This window comes from Schistocerca serialis, chromosome 4 (assembly GCF_023864345.2).
Source record: "Schistocerca serialis cubense isolate TAMUIC-IGC-003099 chromosome 4, iqSchSeri2.2, whole genome shotgun sequence".
Classification (NCBI taxonomy): Eukaryota; Metazoa; Arthropoda; class Insecta; order Orthoptera; family Acrididae; genus Schistocerca; species Schistocerca serialis.
Window position 1 is genome coordinate 5,537,009 of NC_064641.1, and position 18,699 is coordinate 5,555,707.

Here is an 18,699-nt window from a genome sequence, read left to right on the forward strand (position 1 = left end):
CTCTTCTGCGTCGAACCCCCCCACCCTCTTCTGCGTCGAACCCCCCCACCCTCTTCTGCGTCGAACCCCCCCACCCTCTTCTGCGTTGAACCCCCCCCACCCTCTTCTGCGTCGAACCCCCCCCCCACCCTCTTCTGTGTCGAACCCCCCACTCTTCTGCGTCTGACCCCCACTCTTCTGCGTCGGACCCCCGCCCCCTCTCTTCTGCGTCGGACCCCCGCCCCCTCTCTTCTGCGTCGGACCCCCGCCCCCTCTCTTCTGCGTCGGACCCCCGCCCCCTCTCTTCTGCGTCGGACCCGCGCCCCCCCTCTTCTGCGTCGGACCCGCGCCCCCCCTCTTCTGCATCGGACCCGCGCCTCCCCTCTTCTGCGTCGGACCCGCGCCCCCCCCCCTCTTCTGCGTTGGACCCGCGCTCCCCCTCTTCTGCGTCGGACCCGCGCTCACCCTCTTCTGCGTCGGACCCGCGCCCCCCCTCTTCTGCGTCGGACCCGCGCCCCCCCTCTTCTGCGTCTGACCCGCCCCCCCCTCTTCTGCGTCGGACCCGCCCCCCCCCCCCCCTCTTCTGCGTCGGTCCCGCGCCCCCCCCCCCCTCTTGTGCGTCGGACCCGGGCCCCGCCTCTTCTGCGTCGGACCCGCGCCCCCCCTCTTCTGCGTCGGACCCGCGCCCCCCCTCTTCGGTGTCGGACCCCCCCCCCCCTCCTCTTCTGCGTCGGACGCCCGCCCCCCCTCTTTTGCGTCGGACGCCCGCCCCCCCTCTTTTGCGTCGGACCCCCCACCTCTTCTGCGTCTGCCCCCCCCCTCTTCAGCATCCACTTCTGCCCCCCTCTTCTCTGTCCCTCCTATCTTCTCTCTCTCTCTCTCTAGTGGTTGGGATAGCACAGGACTGCTCTTAGTCATTGTATATCCAGAATAAATGTCAAATAATTGAAAATCGGAGCGAAATTTTGCAGACATATTTCATCATATTTATCAGATAACTAAAGATATCTTTGTGAATGTGCAGAACTAGAAACATTACAAAATTGTGTGATCAGTTTTGTGATATATTTTTCTATTGCATCATATGCAACACTTTGTATTAGAGGATTTATATTATATAAATGATGTTTCAGAAATTACTGTTTTAATATCTGAAACACTTTAATTCCAGAGAAACACTGAACTCAGGAGAGAGTCAAAGTAAAACTCTTAAGAATCTTATTCGCAATATTGGAAGTGGTTTGCCTGCAAGTCCAATTCTGAACAGAAAGAGTTCCCAGGCAGGTACATAAAATATATTGTTTTAATGACAGTGCAAGTAGTCTAAAACAAGATAATTTCACACTGCTATAAATGCAACTTTTTAAATTACAAGTGTGACAACATTCAGTTCAAACTAGAGTGTAAAATTAGGCTGTGAACATTTGTATCCGTTATTAAAACCCTGACAACATTTACTAAATAGTTATTAATTATTTTATGCTAAATGATCATACAAAATTGAACATTACTTGGAAATTTTGTGCATGAATATCTTATTTTTTTGTACAACTTTATTACTTCTGTTTATTATCTGTGAACATCATTGTTTAAACTACAAGCTACATTAAATGTATCATGGTTGCAAATGTTTCTTCTATTTTATTGGTGAACATAATACTGAAAGAGTGATTGATGATGTGACTTCTCGTGGTTGCAAAGTGATTTATATTACGGTACATGAACTGTACTCCATATATTGCTCCGAAGTATTTGAGATGAGGGACAAAAAGATGCGATTCATTTCAATACTAAACACTGTAAATTTAATAACCTGTTATCTAAATATCGTGATGTAATTATCAGAAAAGTTCACATGCAACTCAAAGAGCAAAGTCATTAGCTCAAAAATGCCAGCCTGCAAGTGAAATAAGAAAACAGTACACAAAAAACCATGAAGTGAAACATAAATTGTATGAAACATGCTTGCACTTAACTGACACTATAAATAACAGCACCATCCCCTGATATATATTAGACAAACTTGAAGAGCACATGTGTAAGTCATAGAGCAGTTAAAGCAAAGTCAGTTTAAGAAACAAAAGATACTTATGGGCAAACAAATATGTCAAACACACCAAACAAGTGGAGACACACACATTAATTCTACTCATGCCATATAGACCACGCAGACAACAAACTTAAGGATGAAGAAACACAGCTAGTGCAGAAAGGTTTAAAACACAGTGTAAACACAAAAGTAAATGAATGTTATGTAGAAAATTTGATCGTGAAATTTGAGAACAAAAAGAGGACACAAGCACTGTGAACATAAGCTTGACAAGAGAATTAATAGGCAAACAAATCAAAAGCATGATAGATACAAGACGTGGACACAGTAAAATGAGAGATAATCACAGAAGCTAAAACTCTTAAATCCCTCAGAGAAAAACTACACATAAAAAACATAATCATAACTTAGGCATTCGGAGTAGGTATTAAAATCCACGGAGAAGAAATAAAAACTTTGGGGTTCGCCGATGACATCGTAATTCTGTCAGAGACAGCAAAGGACTTGGAAGAGCAGTTGAACGGAATGGACAGTGTCTTGAAAGGAGGATATAAGATGAACATCAACAAAAGCAAAATGAGGATAATGGAATGTAGTCGAGTTAACTCGGTTGATGCTGAGGGAATTAGATTAGGGAATGAGACACTTAAAGTAGTAATGGAGTTTTGATATTTGGGGAGCAATATAACTGATGATGGTCGAAGTAGAGAGGATATAAAATGTAGACTGGCAATGGCAAGGAAAGCATTTCTGAAGAAGAGAAATTTGTTAACATCGAGTATAGATTTAAGTGTCAGGAAATCGCTTCTGAAGGTATTTGTATGGAGTGTAGCCATGTATGGAAGTGAAACATGGACGATAAATAGTTTAGACAAGAAGAGAATAGAAGCTTTCAAAATGTTGTGCTACAGAAGAATGCTGAAGATTAGATGGGTAGATCACATAACTAATGAGTAGGTATTGAATAGAATTGGGGAGACAGGAGTTTGTGGCACAACTTGACAAGAAGAAGGGACCGGTTGGTAGGACATGTTCTGAGGCATCAAGGGATCACAAATTTAGTATTGGAGGGCAGCGTGGAGGGTAAAAATCGTAGAGGGAGACCAAGAGATGAATACACTAAGCAGATTCAGAAGGGTGTAGGTTGCAGTAGGTACAGGGAGATGAAGAAGCTTGCACAGGATAGAGTAGCATGGAGAGCTGCATCAAACCAGTCTCAGGACAGAAGACCACAACAACAACAACAACAACAACTTAGGCAGACAGGGGAACACAGTGATTCTTGTGAATACACAAGACACAAGAATTTACACCACAGAATAAAATAACAAAACTAAAATCAGACCCCATAAACAGATTCCAACAAAAATGAAAAATATTCTAAAGACTGTAAATTACACACTTTATGACAGATAAAAATGTCACGTATGAAAGCTAGTGCTCCAAAACTCCAGAGCTAACCCAAGGTTCATAAAGTAAATACTCCCATAAGACCAGTCATAAATTGTGGGAAGGCACCCACATTCATCCACACCAGACATGTTAAATGTACTAACATAGCTATATGAAACACAAAATGACAGAGCCGAGATGAACTAATAAGCCACAAAAAAGACTTGTGTGTCCTGGGTACAGCTATGTTGGTCTCATTTGATGTGGAAAACATATGCTCAACAGTCCCAGTCAAAGAAACAATGAAGATAACAGAACAATACCTAAATAATTACAGTGAGGCACACACAACAGATATAAGTGCACGCTTAATACAGTACTGGCAGAGAAAAATGGATGACATCCTCTGCTTGGTAGTGAACCAGAGAATAAGATAGATCAACTACACACATTCGTAGTTAAACACACAACACAGAAAAATAAATTTCACTTTAGAGAACGAACAATCCAGCCAAATAAAATTCCTAGATATATCCATCACAAAGAAAATAACCAACACTCCTTCAGCATTTACAGGAAAAACACATCAGACACAGTAGTATACCAATCATCTAACCACCAACAGGTCCAAAAAAATCAGCTTTCAGATATAAACTCCACAGGCTAACCACAGTACCACTTGACAAACACAACAATAATAACAGGCATGACATAATAATTCAGATAGCAAGAATAATGAATGTAAAGAATCTCTAGTTAGAAAAAATATCCAAAGAGTTAGAATATCCACCACAAAAACAAACACACACACACACACACACACACACACACACACACACACACACACCAACCAACCAACCAACCAACCAACCAATAATACCACTGCTGCACAACAAGGCCACAAAACAGAAGTTCAACAGACCAGCTAGTACTACACACTCACATACAGAAACAAATTGACACACAGTTTTGGGAGCATCCGCAAGAAACAAGGAATAAAAAGCTTACCAAAGCAAGAACTCTGTACAAAAAGGTCTAAAGAAGGAAGACGACACTGATGTATACCAAAAGTCTGACATCTGCCAGCTCCACTGTAACAGCTGTAATGCTCTGTACTTGTAGCAGACCAGCGTAAATTTTGAAGTAATATATAAAAAGCATAAAAGTGCATGGAAATATAGTACCAGTCATTCAACATTTGTGGAACACCTCTGATAAGAAAAACACCTCCCTACCAAAATAGGAACAGTTATGAAAATAGTCAGCTACTGTAATAAGAAACGTCTCCTAAACCTAAAAGAGAACTTCTACATCCAAAAGTCAATAATAGAAAAGAAACACTTAATCAACGATTGAACGAACATCAGCTACCACACTAATAAAACATATAGTAGATAAAGAACAACCCCCCTAGGCACCACAAAGTAGCGTTACAACCCCCCTAGGCACCACAAAGTAGCGTTACAGAAACTGGGCAATATCCCCACCCTAGATCACACACAATATACCACAGTAAAGCAGTAAGTTACAAAACACACACACACACACACACACACACACACACACACACACACAGAGAGAGAGAGAGAGAGAGAGAGAGAGAGAGAGAGAGAGAGAGAGAGAGAGAGAGAGAGAGAGGGGGGGGGGGGGGATAGCAGAAGCTCAAGCTATCACCAAAAATAAACAAAAGACAAATGCATACCACATATTAAAAAAAAAGTGCATGAAGTGGTGTGATGGAAATGGTTCTTCACAACACAAAAATGTGAATATATTTAGTGTTGATGAGTCCTGATACCAAAAAACCACAAGCAGTGATAATAATTAATATTGTTTATGGCAGTGTGGTGATGCATGGGAACTGTTCATGGTCTTAGCATACCAAAACTGTAAGGAAAATTATTTTGTTACAGTGTCCACCAAAGAAGTTTTAAGATAAAGCAAGACATGTCTAGTCCTTATGATACTTTGTTATGGCCACGAAAGACGGTATTTTTTAAAAAAAATCTGTGTAAGTTATATAACTGCGATTGCAGAGAAAAGATGCTGAAAAACAAAGAAGACAACTTGTACCACACAGTCAAATGAAACAAACGAAATAATCTGAAATATAGTATAATATGAAAGTATTAATATGAATCTTAATAAAAAATTCTGTTATTAAATGTTAATCCAATTTATAATTGTTGTAAGGATCAACGTGAAGGTGCTTTTTTGTGGAGTAGACAGGAATGATGAATAAAAAGTTAAACACCACTGTATTTCTCACAAGGCAGATAATATGCTTTAACAAGCTGTTAAAAATGTGTGTATCTGTATATATTAAAAACAAAGATTCTGTGACTTACCGAAAGGGAAAGCACTGGTAGATAGACACAATGAAAAACACAAACACACACACAAAATTTCAAGCTTTCACAACCCACGATTGCTTCATCAGGAAAGAGGGAAGGAGAGGGAAAGACGAAAGGATATGGGTTTTAAGGGAGAGGGTAAGGAGTCATTCCAATCCTGGGAGTGGAAAGAATTACCTTAGGGGGAAAAAAGGTCAGGTATACACTCGCGCGCGCGCACACACACACACACACACACACATGTCCATCCACACATATACAGACACAAGCAGACATATTTAAAGACCTTTAAATATGTCTGCTTGTGTCTGTATATCCATTGGTTTTCCAATCTCCTATTTAAGAAATGCCGAACATTATGATGGAAGTGCGGTGGAGCACCATCCTGTGGTACGTTTAGCTCCCTGCTTGCTTTATTCGTCGACTTCCGCGGGCTACACGTGAAACTTGCCCGCACGCGTTCAACCGTTTCTTCGCTCACTGCAGGCCGACCCGTTGATTTCCCCTTACAGAGGCATCCAGAAGCTTTAAACTGCGCATACCATTGCCGAATGGAGTTAGCAGTTGATGGATCTTTGTTGACCTTCGTCCTGAAGTGTCGTTGCACTGTTATGACTGACTGATGTGAGTGCATTTCAAGCACGACATACGCTTTCTCGGCTCCTGTCGCCATTTTGTCTCACTGCGCTCTCGAGCGCTCTGGCGGCAGAAACCTGAAGTGCGGCTTCAGCCGAACAAAACTTTATGAGTTTTTCTACGTATCTGTAGTGTGTCGTGACCATATGTCAATGAATGGAGCTACAGTGAATTTATGAAATCACTTCAATCATTTGTAATAGCCCTGTATATTTTTCCCATGTCGAATGTTTCTTTCTATTTTATTCATATCATTAATGTGTATCTGTATACTTATACAACATTTTAACTAACATTAAAAATGTGAAGAGAGTAATATTGATAACAACGAAGGACCTTAATGTTTATGTGTCTGTCTTGAAAACATTGATGAGCTTCTTAAACAAGAAAAATTCAGTTCAGAAAATTCTTCAAGCTTTTTTAAACATCTCTGCTGAATATTGTAGTGTTATCCCAAGATATAATTCTTGAAAACCATTTCCATATTCTGAAAATGTTATTCCTGTATATATATGATATTTCTCAGATAATATTCTAAAACTTTTTATTGAACAGAAGTATGCATAATAATGTGCATACTGCAAATCATAAAATAGGACACTTTGTAAAGTCTAAGATGTGGGTTTTCCAGTCCAAATAATGATCTATTTCCTGTCTCAAAAACTGAATGCTTTCTACTTGTTGAATTTTATTATTTGGACAGATTATAGTCATAGCTATTTGAGGTTCTGTAAAATGTTATGAGCAATATGTATTGACTCCTGTCAAAATTCAATGATACACTTTTCACCTTGAATTGTCTACTAATATTTTAGAATATTTCATGTACATCTGCAACTACATTTATACTCTTCAAACCACTGTGTAGTGTGTGGCATAGGGTACATTCCAATGTACCAGTTGTTGAGACTTTCTCCATTTCCCTTCATATTTGGACTGTGGGAAGAATGATGCCTTCAATGCCTCTGTGCATGCTGTAATTAGTCTGAACTTGTCTTTACAGTCCTGATACTCAGGGTGTTGTAACATATTCCTAGATTCATTACTTAAAGTTTATTTATTTGTTTATTTATTTATTTATTGCTTATTTAGTCTGACTATGTTAGGGACTTAATAGCCTTTATTATTATTATTATTATTATTATTATTATTATTATAGTACGAAGCCTTTAGAATGGTATAGATTACTTTAGCACATTTGAAGCCATGTTTGGTATTATCCAAAGTGGAATGGATAAAGGAAGAGGAGAAGATTGAAATGATACCGACAGTGGCAGTTAGGAAAGAACAGCAAGTAAACAGAGAACTCTGCCAACGTGGGGTAGGGACAAGACCTGGGGGAGGGGGACTGATGAGAATGAGCTTCATAGAATGTAGAAGAGATGGCTATACTGATAGGTGAAGTGTGGAAGGAATTTAATTTCTCTGGTGTTTTGAGGAAAACTGTTCCAAAGTTGGGTTCCTGATATCGGAAATGATTTAGAAAACAAGACAGAGCTATGTGATGGTACAGAGAGAATTTTACTTGGTTAAGAATGAGTATTTTTGCTGTGCAGTTTAGATAGTAGAGTAAGAGTTGAAGACAAATAAGAGGGAGCGCAGTGATTGAAAAGATGATAGAGCAAACATAGAATATGATAGTCTCTGTGGTTATTAGAACATAACTATGATAACTGTTTGTAGGCTGGTGTGATATGGTTGAAAAATCATAAGTCACAAGCACAGAAACAGTAGGAGAATGGCATTAACATAGTCAAATGTTGGGAGTAGTATCTCTGTGAGCTTCTTTTTAAGGGGAGTTCTATTCCGACAATGTTCAATTTAGTGACGTGGCCTCCCTGTATTTCAAGAACCACTGTAGCCATTTACATTAAACTTTTACAGGACATTAAACTGTATGTTCTGAGTCTACTGAACTGCAGTAATTGCATTTCAGCCACTGCTTTCGGAAATACAATTTTGTAAAAGTTTGTGTACTTTTTTTTATACATTATCCTAAATAATTTTAATTATACATAACATTATGTCCTTTTTTTAGTTCAGTAGACTCAGGATATGTATGTTACTACTCCCTGAAAATTTGAATACTCTACTCGAAGTGGTTTCTGAAATTTAGGGAAAAATGCAACAGAAAATGTAAATTTTCAGAAACAGCTTCTAAAGTTTCAAAAGACTGTAACTAACTTAATATATGCTTAATTTTTTAATTTTAGTCACTCAGAAGCACCCTGCACTGTACTGTATATCATCCTCTTGATCTTTTTCCAAGTTTTTTCTTCTTTCTGGACTCCTTAGTGGCCAGCTGTGTTGCATACTCTGCTTTACCAATGTGAACCTTGTCCGCCTGTTCACATTCTGTGATGCAGTTTGCTCCAGGATTGATTCCCATATGCTGTAGCACTCTGACCCTACCAATGTTGCCATCATTAAAAGCAATTACAGCAATACTGACCCCCCCCCCCCTCTTTTGTGTCTTCATTCCAACAAAAACATTTTTTGGTAAGCCACTCCTTATAAGATTATTGAACAACTCATTGGAATTTTGAGTCTCGCCATGGAGACACTTCTTCAGAAATTAAGGATTTGCCAGGTCTCTGTAAATAGGTTTTATGACATCCACGACTGCAGCTGGGATGGAATGTTTATGGCTGTATGAATTGTTTGAGTACTGGGCATTGTGGTAATTGCACAATGAATCAGGTCCAGGAGGGGAAAGGTGGTGTACTGGTTTTTCATTAGTTGACAGTCTGTGGAAGAAGGCAACCCATACTGCCTGCTTCATTTTCAACAAATCCTCAGTATTATATCTAATGTTCATCCCATAATACTGCTGTAGTTCATCTATCATTTTGTCTGTCAGTCTCTCTCTTATGGTTTTGGGATCAGAAAATTTATTGTCTCTAAGACTTTGTTTCAGCTTCCTCAACCTGGTGCCCATCCTCTTCTGGACATGACCTTTATAACACAGCAATTCACTGCCTCCTATATAAAAAATTACTGATTTTATTAGATCTTGAAGTAATGCATGTAAAAATATTAACATTTTCAACTGTTGTAGATTATATTTTAAAAAAATAAAATATAATACTTCCCATGTGAGTCTATAAGTGGTATGTATATCATTTTATTAGGAAAACTGCAAATTTTAGAATGAGATAAAAATCCGAAAATGTGAAAAAAAAATTCCGTTCTAACTCCCCTTGAGCTTGAAAGGAAATACTTCTTTATATTTCTGTAGTGTGTGAGATGGTGCTGGCACTTTCTTACAGATTGCAATTGTGTATTCAGTACAGTCTAAATGAATGCCAATAATTAACCCCAAGTTCTTTGCAGAGGAAGAAAAGGTTATTTCCATGCCATTTAGGATTAGTGGTGGAAGCAATTTTCTGAACTAAAGCATAATAAGTCTTTTGTAAGCAACTAAGGTTGCATGTGTTTTAGATGGGTTAAGTTTTAAACTTACACACTGCATCCACACTGACAGGACAGGTAAATTGGCATTTACATGTTGGATGGCTATGCACAGGTATGTTGGACTTGCATGCAGGTATAACTGAATGTCATCAGCATACAGGTGATATTTGCAGTGGGAGAGAATAGTTGATACATCTTTAATGTATAATGATAAGTGTAATGGGCTCAATACTAACCCTTGTGGGACTTCTGATAGTACATCCCTCCACTGTGACTTTTTTGTTTTGATCATTACACACTGTTGGTGAGATGTAAGATATGAGTAGAACCACTGTACAGCACTTGAAGAAACATTTTGACTTATGATTTTAACTAGTAGAATGTCAAAGTCAACAATATCAAAAACTTGGCGGAAACCCAAAAATCACACAATAGTCACTTGTTGTGTATCCATCACTTGTTTCAGTTCATATTCCACTTTTATAAAAGCAGTCATCATTCTGCAGTTTTGCTGGAAACTGGACTATTAGTCATGTAAAATGTTATTTGCTGTTAAATAATTAGTGAAACAATGGAAAATCCAGGATGGAATATAGGAATATTATGAAAAGGATAGTTGCTACTCACCATATAGATTTTATCCACCACTGTGGATCCTCGTTCCTTCAATCTGCATCAATACAGAAAAGTTTCCTTATCTCTAGCCAGAACCCAGTCCTACAAACAGTTCCTGCATTGTTGCTTGGCTCATGGAATCCCTGCAAATGGTGTTACCATCAAATTACCCAACCCCAGCTGCCCCTCTTCCTTCTACAATGACCTCCATCTGTTCAGATTCTGCCAGTCCTTAAGCCTCACCAATATAGACTGCAAAACCATATCAATCAGGTGCAAACCTTATCTCCATCCACAAAATTCTCCTACTATGTAATTCCAAATTCCTGGATCCCACATCACACAATGAAACTCTTGCCTTCCAGGAACTAGAGCAACATGCTCAATGCCACCTAAAAAACTCTCCCTCCTGTTCACTTCCTACTCCCACCCTGGACTGCCATACTCACCATCTCTACAACAGCCTCCTAACCTCTCACACATCTCCTTATAGCTGACAAACCCTGTGTTGCAGGCCTACTACATTTACCACAACCTCAAAAACTTCCTCCCAACACCACACCGAATCCAGAACCTAAACAGACCCAAAACACAGTCGTGAACTTTTCCTCCGAAAGCTGTAGTCCTGCAGAAGTATCGGTCCTCTCCAAAGCCTCACCTTTTTCCCTACTTCAAATTCAGTCATACAGGCTTTGTTAAAGACCTTCTCTCCTTCTCCTGGTCTGTACAGTAGAAACATTTTTTTGCCACCAACTCGCCAACAGCCAAAGACCAATGTTGAACCCTGCCTGATGCAGTTCATTCCTCCATCCAACCTTGATCCATCCCCACTGCCCCCAAATCATTTTGTGTTTACTTTTCAGACTTTCTTAACTTTGAACCTTGCCTCACCACCATTCCCCAAATCCCTCAGCATGCAAACTAACCTTGCATCTTCAGAAAGAACTGCAATTCACCACCTAAAAACTGATCCAGATCTTATGATCTTACCTGCTGACGGAGGCTCCACCAACTGATGTTTTGAACTGCAATGATTATGTGGCAGAAGGACTCTGCCAGTTGTCACATTCATCCACCTACAAACCCTGCCACAGTGATGCCATTCCAGAAATCCAGCTGGATCTCTAGTCTCTCCACAAATCCTCAGGCCCATCACAGAATCTCTTGCGGGAATGCATCTTTGTCTCCTCACCTCTACCCCTTCTTGCATGCCTACCTTCTGAAAGCTTCCTAAAGTCCATAAACCCAACCACCCAGGACACCCCATTGTGGCTGGTTACTGCACCCCCACTGAGAAAATCTTTGCTCTCATAGACCAACACCTTCAACCTACTACCACAACCTACCTACCTGTATAAAAGACACCAACCATTTCCTTCCCTGTCAACTCTCCACACTTCCTATTCCTTTACCACATGGTGCTCTGCTTGTCACTATTGATGCCACCTCCCTTTACACTTAACATCCCTAATGCCCATGACCTTACCACTATTGAACACTACCTTTCCCATCACCTAATGGATTCTAAACATCCTTCCTTGTAGTCATGGCCAACTGTATACTCACCCACCATTACTTCTCCTTTGAAGATGTTACTTACAAAAGAATTTGGGGTACGTCCGCATGGCACTATCCTATGCCAGTCTATTCGTGACCCATCTGGAGTAATCCTTCCTAGACACCCAGAATCCCAAACGCCTCACATGGCTCATATTCATTGATGAAATCTTTGTGATCTGGTTTGAGGATGAGAACACCTTGTCCACATTCGTGCAGAACCTCAACATCTTCTCGCTCATTCGCATCTCCTGGTGCCACTCAGCAAGCCACTTTCCTCATTGTTAATCTCCACCTCAACAATTGCTACATCAGGATCTGTGTCCATATCAGACCTACCAGCCACCAGCAATACCTGCACTCTGACAGCTGCCGTCCTTTCTATACCAAGCAGCCCCTTCTGTACAGCCTAGCCACCCGTGGTGCCGCATCTCCAGTGACGAGCGGTCCCTTTCAAAATATACCGAGGGCCTCACTGAGGCCTTAGCAGACCTCGATTATCCTCCTAACCGTGTACAAAAACAGATATCCCGTGCCTTATCCTTCCAGTATCCAGTCTTGTGACTCAGTACTACCCAGGATTAGAGCAACTGAATCACATTCTCTATCAGGGTTTTGACTACCTCTCGTCATGCCCTAAAATGTGTACAGAAACCTACACAGAATCCTCATCTGTCCCTACACAACACCTGCTCCCAAACCCATGCCTCATGGCTCATATCCTTGTAATAGACCTAGATGCAAGACCTGTCCCATACATTCTCCCACCACCATCCTCTCCAGTCCGGTCACTAACATCACCTATCCCATCAAAGCCATGACTACCTATGAAACCAGTTATGTGATCTGTAAGCTAAGCTGCAACCACAGTGTTGCATTCTGTGTGGGCATGAGAACCAACAAGCTTTCTGCAACAATGGCCACAAACAAACTGTGGCCACGAAACAGCCGGACTACCCTATTGCCGAATACGCCACCCGACACGATGTTCTTCATTTCAGTGACTGCTTCACAGCCTGTGCCTTTTGGATTGTTCCCACCAACACGACCTTTTCTGATTTGGGCAGGTGTGAACTCTCCGTGCAGTATATCCTACATTCCTATTAGCCTCCTGGCCTCAATCTTTGTTAGTCACTGTCATTACCCACCTAGCCATTTCCCTGTTCCCATTCCAGCACTACACAGCCCTCTATTCCATATTCCGCCAACACACTCAGTTTTTTTTTTTTTTTTTTTTTTTTTTTTTTTTTACTCATCTCCTTTTCCAATACCTGCTCCTCCCCCCCCCCCCCCTCCCACCTTTTCCCAACCTCTGTCTAACCTTCAGACTGCACCTAGCTGCCCTGTCCTCTCTCCTTCTTGTCCCTGTACAGTCACAATCATCTCTTTACTGTCCCCCACACCTACCCTGCTATAACTCCCCTCCCCCTCCCGTCGCTGCCTCTTCCCTACACCCTCCCTCCAGTTGCCTCTCCCATCATGCGCTGCCACTCACAGTGTGGCCACAGCAGTCAGAGACTGTACTCATGTGTGCAAGTTGCATCTATGTGAGTATGTGTGTGTATGTTGTCTATTCCCGACGAAGGCCTTGTTGGCTGAAACTTCACTTTCTGACATCTCTTATTTGTAACTATCTGCGACTCATCATCTCCACTATATGGTGAGTAGCAACTATCCTTTTCATAATATTGTTAAATAATTAGTGAGCTGTTTGTGAACTATGTGTTCTGAAGCCTTGGATAATGCTAGTAGAATCAAAATTAGTTTGCAGTTGGAGGGCTGTTTGGCAGGTCCCTTATGCGTTATGAGTTCCATTTTCCAGGCTGTTGGGAAGGTGATGGAGGTCAGAGAATGGTTAAAAATGCCTGTTGTTTTGGGCAGTAGAGGATCTACAAGAAGATTGATCATTTCCACTGTTATATTATTGTGCCCTCCAGCTGCCAAATGGATTCTTGCAATTGACTTGCAGACCATGTTAGGGTTTACTGGCTGCAGAAAAAAAATTCCATTTGTACCAACCACTGACATTTTAAGAGCATCGATGGTTTCTGCCATTTTGCATTGGTCGAGTAAAGATATCAGCATGGGAAATACTCATTTAGATCATCAATAAGAACTAGAGGTTCAGCTGCAGATTTGGGTTTGCCTATTCGTAGGTTTTTCTGTAGAACACCGGGTCGTTGAAAGTCGTCGGTTAGCGCCTGGGCGTACCTTAGCCTTGCATTCCCAGCAGATTGACTGACTCATCTGTGTAGTTGCTTGTATGTGAGATGAATGTCAGATGTCAGGTTCCATTTGTATGTCCTGTGTGTTGCATCTCTGGACACTCATAATGTGCTCAAGATGGGCCATAAGCCACAGTGCGGTTTTTCTCCTCGCTCTTAACTTTTCTTCGAGGAGCATGTTTGTCGTATAAATTGCAGTGAAATTGGATAATTCATTATTTTTGTTGAAGTTATTTCGTGCCGATGTCTGCCAAGAAATATCACAGGCATCAGCTAAGCTCAGACATATTCAAGAGCTTAAAAACTCTAGAAGTCATCACTTGAGGTTTGTTCTTTGGGCATTGCAGTGAGTAAGTCATGATATTACATACAAGCAGACAAGCCAGGTGCAGAAATCTAATTGGTACAAATTACTCTGAAGATTTGGCAAGAAATATATAGATACGCATATGAGTGTCTGCTGTATGACGAGTTGGCCCAAAAGGAATCAATGTAAAGTTTTAACAGGAAAATATGCTATTGAATTTTGACACAGAAGGACCGTTGTTTTGAAAATTCATGTTGATGTCTCCAGCTACAATTGCTGTTCGTGCAAAGAGTCAAGCCTTGAGAATGCAGATTCAAAGCTAGATAGCTGTCCAACTTTAGGTGGGCTGTATATTACACAGATGACACACATCCTATTGAGCAGTTTAATCTCAATAAACATGTATTTGGGCTGTTTGTTCTCAATTTTACACATGAGCATGACCTTGGGGAACAAAATTCTGCATATGTAATTATGCTGTCACACTGCCCTCTTGTCTGTCACATTGGTCATGTCTCAGAAAAATATGACCACCAAGGCTTACAGAATTGGAGGGGATACTCAGCTTCAGTCATGTCTCTGACAAGAGTGTGACATGATAACCGAGGTTGTGAAGTATGCATCTGAACTCAGTCTACCGGGCTGGTAAGGACTGCACATTTGTGTAAGCGAGCTTTAGAGTAGAGCTATCCCGAGTCATTTTTGCTATTTGATGGCAGGTAGGAGGGACAGCTGTCCCGGGGTGAGTCATAACCCAGTGCCTTGTGGAATGCAGTGGGCAGGGGAGGAGAGAGTGCACAGAGCTGTAAAAGGCAGGTAGGAAGTGGGATGGAGATGCCAGTAGAAGTAGAAGATTCAACGTCTGTCACAGAGCATGAAGGCTGAAGTTGTGTGGGTTTTCGAGAGACTGATAATACATGGTGACAAGATGAGTAGTGTATGATAGTATGAGACAGTGGTAATAAGAGTGATTACGCTGCTGCTGATGATGATAATAATAATAATAATAATAGTAATAAAAGTAAAACTAAAGTAGTTGGTTCTAGAAACTTTGTAAATAGGTTTTCGTGGGATAGTTTCCGTTTATCTTCAAGTGTGTCCCAGATCAGTTCTGTAACACTTTCATGTGAGTTGAAAAAAAGTGTGCCCATTCTTGTGGCTGTTCTTTGTGTCCATTCAATATCCCCCATTAGTCCTATTTGGTACAGGTCCAAGACACTTGTGCAACATTCTAGGATGGGTCATATGAGAATTTTTTATGTAATCTCCTTTGTAGACTTATTGCTTTCCCCTAGTATTCTACCAATGAACTGCATTCTCCCACCTGCTTTACATATGACTGAAATTGTATGATTGATTGATTTCATATATCTACAAATTGCTACACCCAGGTATTTGTATGAGTTTACCAATTCCAGTTGTGACTCGCTGATATTATAGTCTTAGGATACTAAATGTTTTTCATTTTTTGAAGTGCATAATTTTATATTTCTGAACATTTAAAGCAAGTTACCAATATTTTCACCACTGTGAAATCTTATCGAGCTCTGACTGGGTATTTGTGTTGCTTCGTTCAGACGGTACTTAATTATAGACAACTGCATTATCTGCCAAAAGTTTGAGGGCACTATTAACATTGTCTGCAAGGTTATTAATATACAAAATGAACAGCAAGGTTCCCAACACACCTCCGTGGAGCATTTCCAAACTTATTTCTACTTGTGTCAAGGACTCTCGATGTGACATAACTTACAGCATCCTCCCTACCTAAAAATCTTCAGTCCGGTCACAAATTTCACTTGGTACCCCAACAGTTGAACATCTCATAATAAGTGTAAATGTGGCATTGAATCAGATCCCTTTGGGAAATCCAGAAATACTGAATTTAACCAATTGCCTTGATCAATGCCATCTGAGGAAACTGCAAGTTGGATTTCACATGATATGTAGCAGTACTTCGACTCACTCTATATTCTTGAAGATTCTCATGATGAGGAGAATATTTTTAATGTGGTGCCTCCAATGCAATATTTTTGGAGTTTTTCCAACAGGATTCTGTGGTCCAAGATGTCAAAAGCTTTGCTGAGATCTAATAAAACACCAGCAGCATTTTGTTTATTATCCAGTGTATCTAGAGCATTTTGTAAGAAATTATATGTGGCACTAGTCATAGATTTATTTTTCCGAAATGCTGGGCATTCGTGAGAATTTTGTTTTTATCCTGAAATTCTATTGATCTGTTACACATGATTTTTTCAGTGATTTTGGCAAAAACTGATTATAATGAGATTGGTATATAGTTTTCTAAATTTTTTTTGTCACATTTTTATGAATAGGGATCACTTTGACAATTTTAAGACTGTCAAGAAGGATGAGTTGATTATCTCTGCAAGGGGTGTTGTGATGTTTTTAATACATTCCTTTATGACAAAGTCTGGAATACCATCTATTCCTGAGGACTTTTTTTAAAGGTTTTTGTTACCTGAATGATTTCCTTCGGTGTTGTGTCGTAGTGATATATTGAGTGGAGGCAAGAACTTACTTTGTTCTGTTGGACTGTCTCTCTTATTATTAATTGTTAGATTTTTTGTACTGTCTTCATAGTGCTGCCTGAAGAGATTTGCAGTCTACAGGGGTCAGTAATTATCTTGTTATCTCAGTTCAGGGCGATGTTTTCATTTTTACTATTTCCTTCCTGCTTTATTACTTCCCAGTTTGCTTTTGTTTTCTGACTCTGATATAAACTTATCATTGGCTATTATTTTTGCCTGGCGTATGACTTTTCTGTACACCTGAATAAACATTGTAATATAACTAGGAGCTGGAATATGTTGTGGTTCTTTTGGTAAGTGAACAATTTTCTTTTTATGTTGCTCAAGACTTTTATGCCTCTAGTTACCTATGACTTTGCTTTTAGATTTGTGTTCTGTACCACCCATGTTTTGACAGGGAATGCTGTTTCAAAGTAATAGCTGAAAATGTCAGAGAACTGTTCAAACTTTTTGTTGGTGTCATGCAGTTCAACCTTTTTGTTGGTGTCATGCAATTGAGAAACTTCTTCCCACCTTTCTCTTGATAATAAGTGACTCGATGTTTTTACGCTCTGTGTGTTGAACTTTCTTGCAGTCACAGTTCTTTTTATTCAAAATCCAAGTGATCAATTTGTATCTTGTGCTTACTTTTTCTTGTAAGTTTCACTTTTCAACTATCCCCACAGGCAAAAATATAAAGTGGTTAGGTCAGGGGACCTTGGAGGTCAAAAAACGTGATCTTTTTTGCTGATCCATCTGCTGGAGAATAAAAGGTTGAGATGATGTGTCAGCTGATTACTAGAATGTGCCGGGGTTTCCATCATTTTAAAGGAATATATCCACCATTGTAACCAAAGAAATCTCTTCCAGTAATGCTGAAAGCTTGTTTCATAGGAAGTGTAGATAACGGGACCCTGTAAGACGATGTGGTAACACAACAGGCCCAATCAGCTGATTGTCTGTCATATCACATCACACAATTACAAAGAAATCTTTGTGAAAATGTCTCTCCACGAAGGCACCTAGGTTTTTGTTGGATTGCCAGTGCAAATTGAAAGTGTTTTTGGTATTGTCTTGAGTGAAAGTGGCTTCATAAATAAACAGTATTAATCCAGATAACAATTAACCAACAACAAACTTCCAACTGTGTACCTTCATCTCCTTCTTGAAGGGTGCTGAATCTGCTGCAAATGATGAGGATGGAGGATGTGCATATATAACATTCTTGTGCATGGATCACAGACCTGTTCAGGAATTTTGCCTGAGCTTGTTGAAAGCCTACATTCTAATGATTGAATAATGTCTTCTACTTCATCCAAACTCTGTTAATTTGCATCTTCAGATTATAATGAATGCTAGGCAGTGTATCAGTCTCACACAGTTTAGTGAAAGTACGAGGCAGCACTTCAGAATCTGGTACTCTGTGGTTAGGAAATCATCTACAGTTTTCTCAAAACCCATACACAAATACCTCATCAGCATGCTCAATATTTGTAAATATGTGCTGTGTGCTTAAACAGTATAGTAGAATCAGCCAACAAATCACAATTACAATCACAGCTGAAAAGTTCAGTTACATCACTCAATCACAATTTCACAACTTGAACTTCAAAATAAAAGTGATAGTTGATTTTTAACA

At 40.1% G+C, this 18,699-nt stretch overlaps 1 protein-coding gene across 1 annotated transcript in view; it reads left to right on the top strand.

The window, feature by feature from the left end:
* The window catches only part of LOC126473963 (WD repeat-containing protein 91), a 202,913-nt gene that overhangs the window by 55,156 nt on the left and 129,058 nt on the right, over positions 1 to 18,699 (top strand). Inside the window, exon 6 of the mRNA XM_050101334.1 lies at positions 1,151 to 1,263. Within this exon, the coding sequence (XP_049957291.1) occupies positions 1,151 to 1,263 (113 nt within the window). The remainder of the gene's footprint in view (positions 1 to 1,150; positions 1,264 to 18,699) is intronic.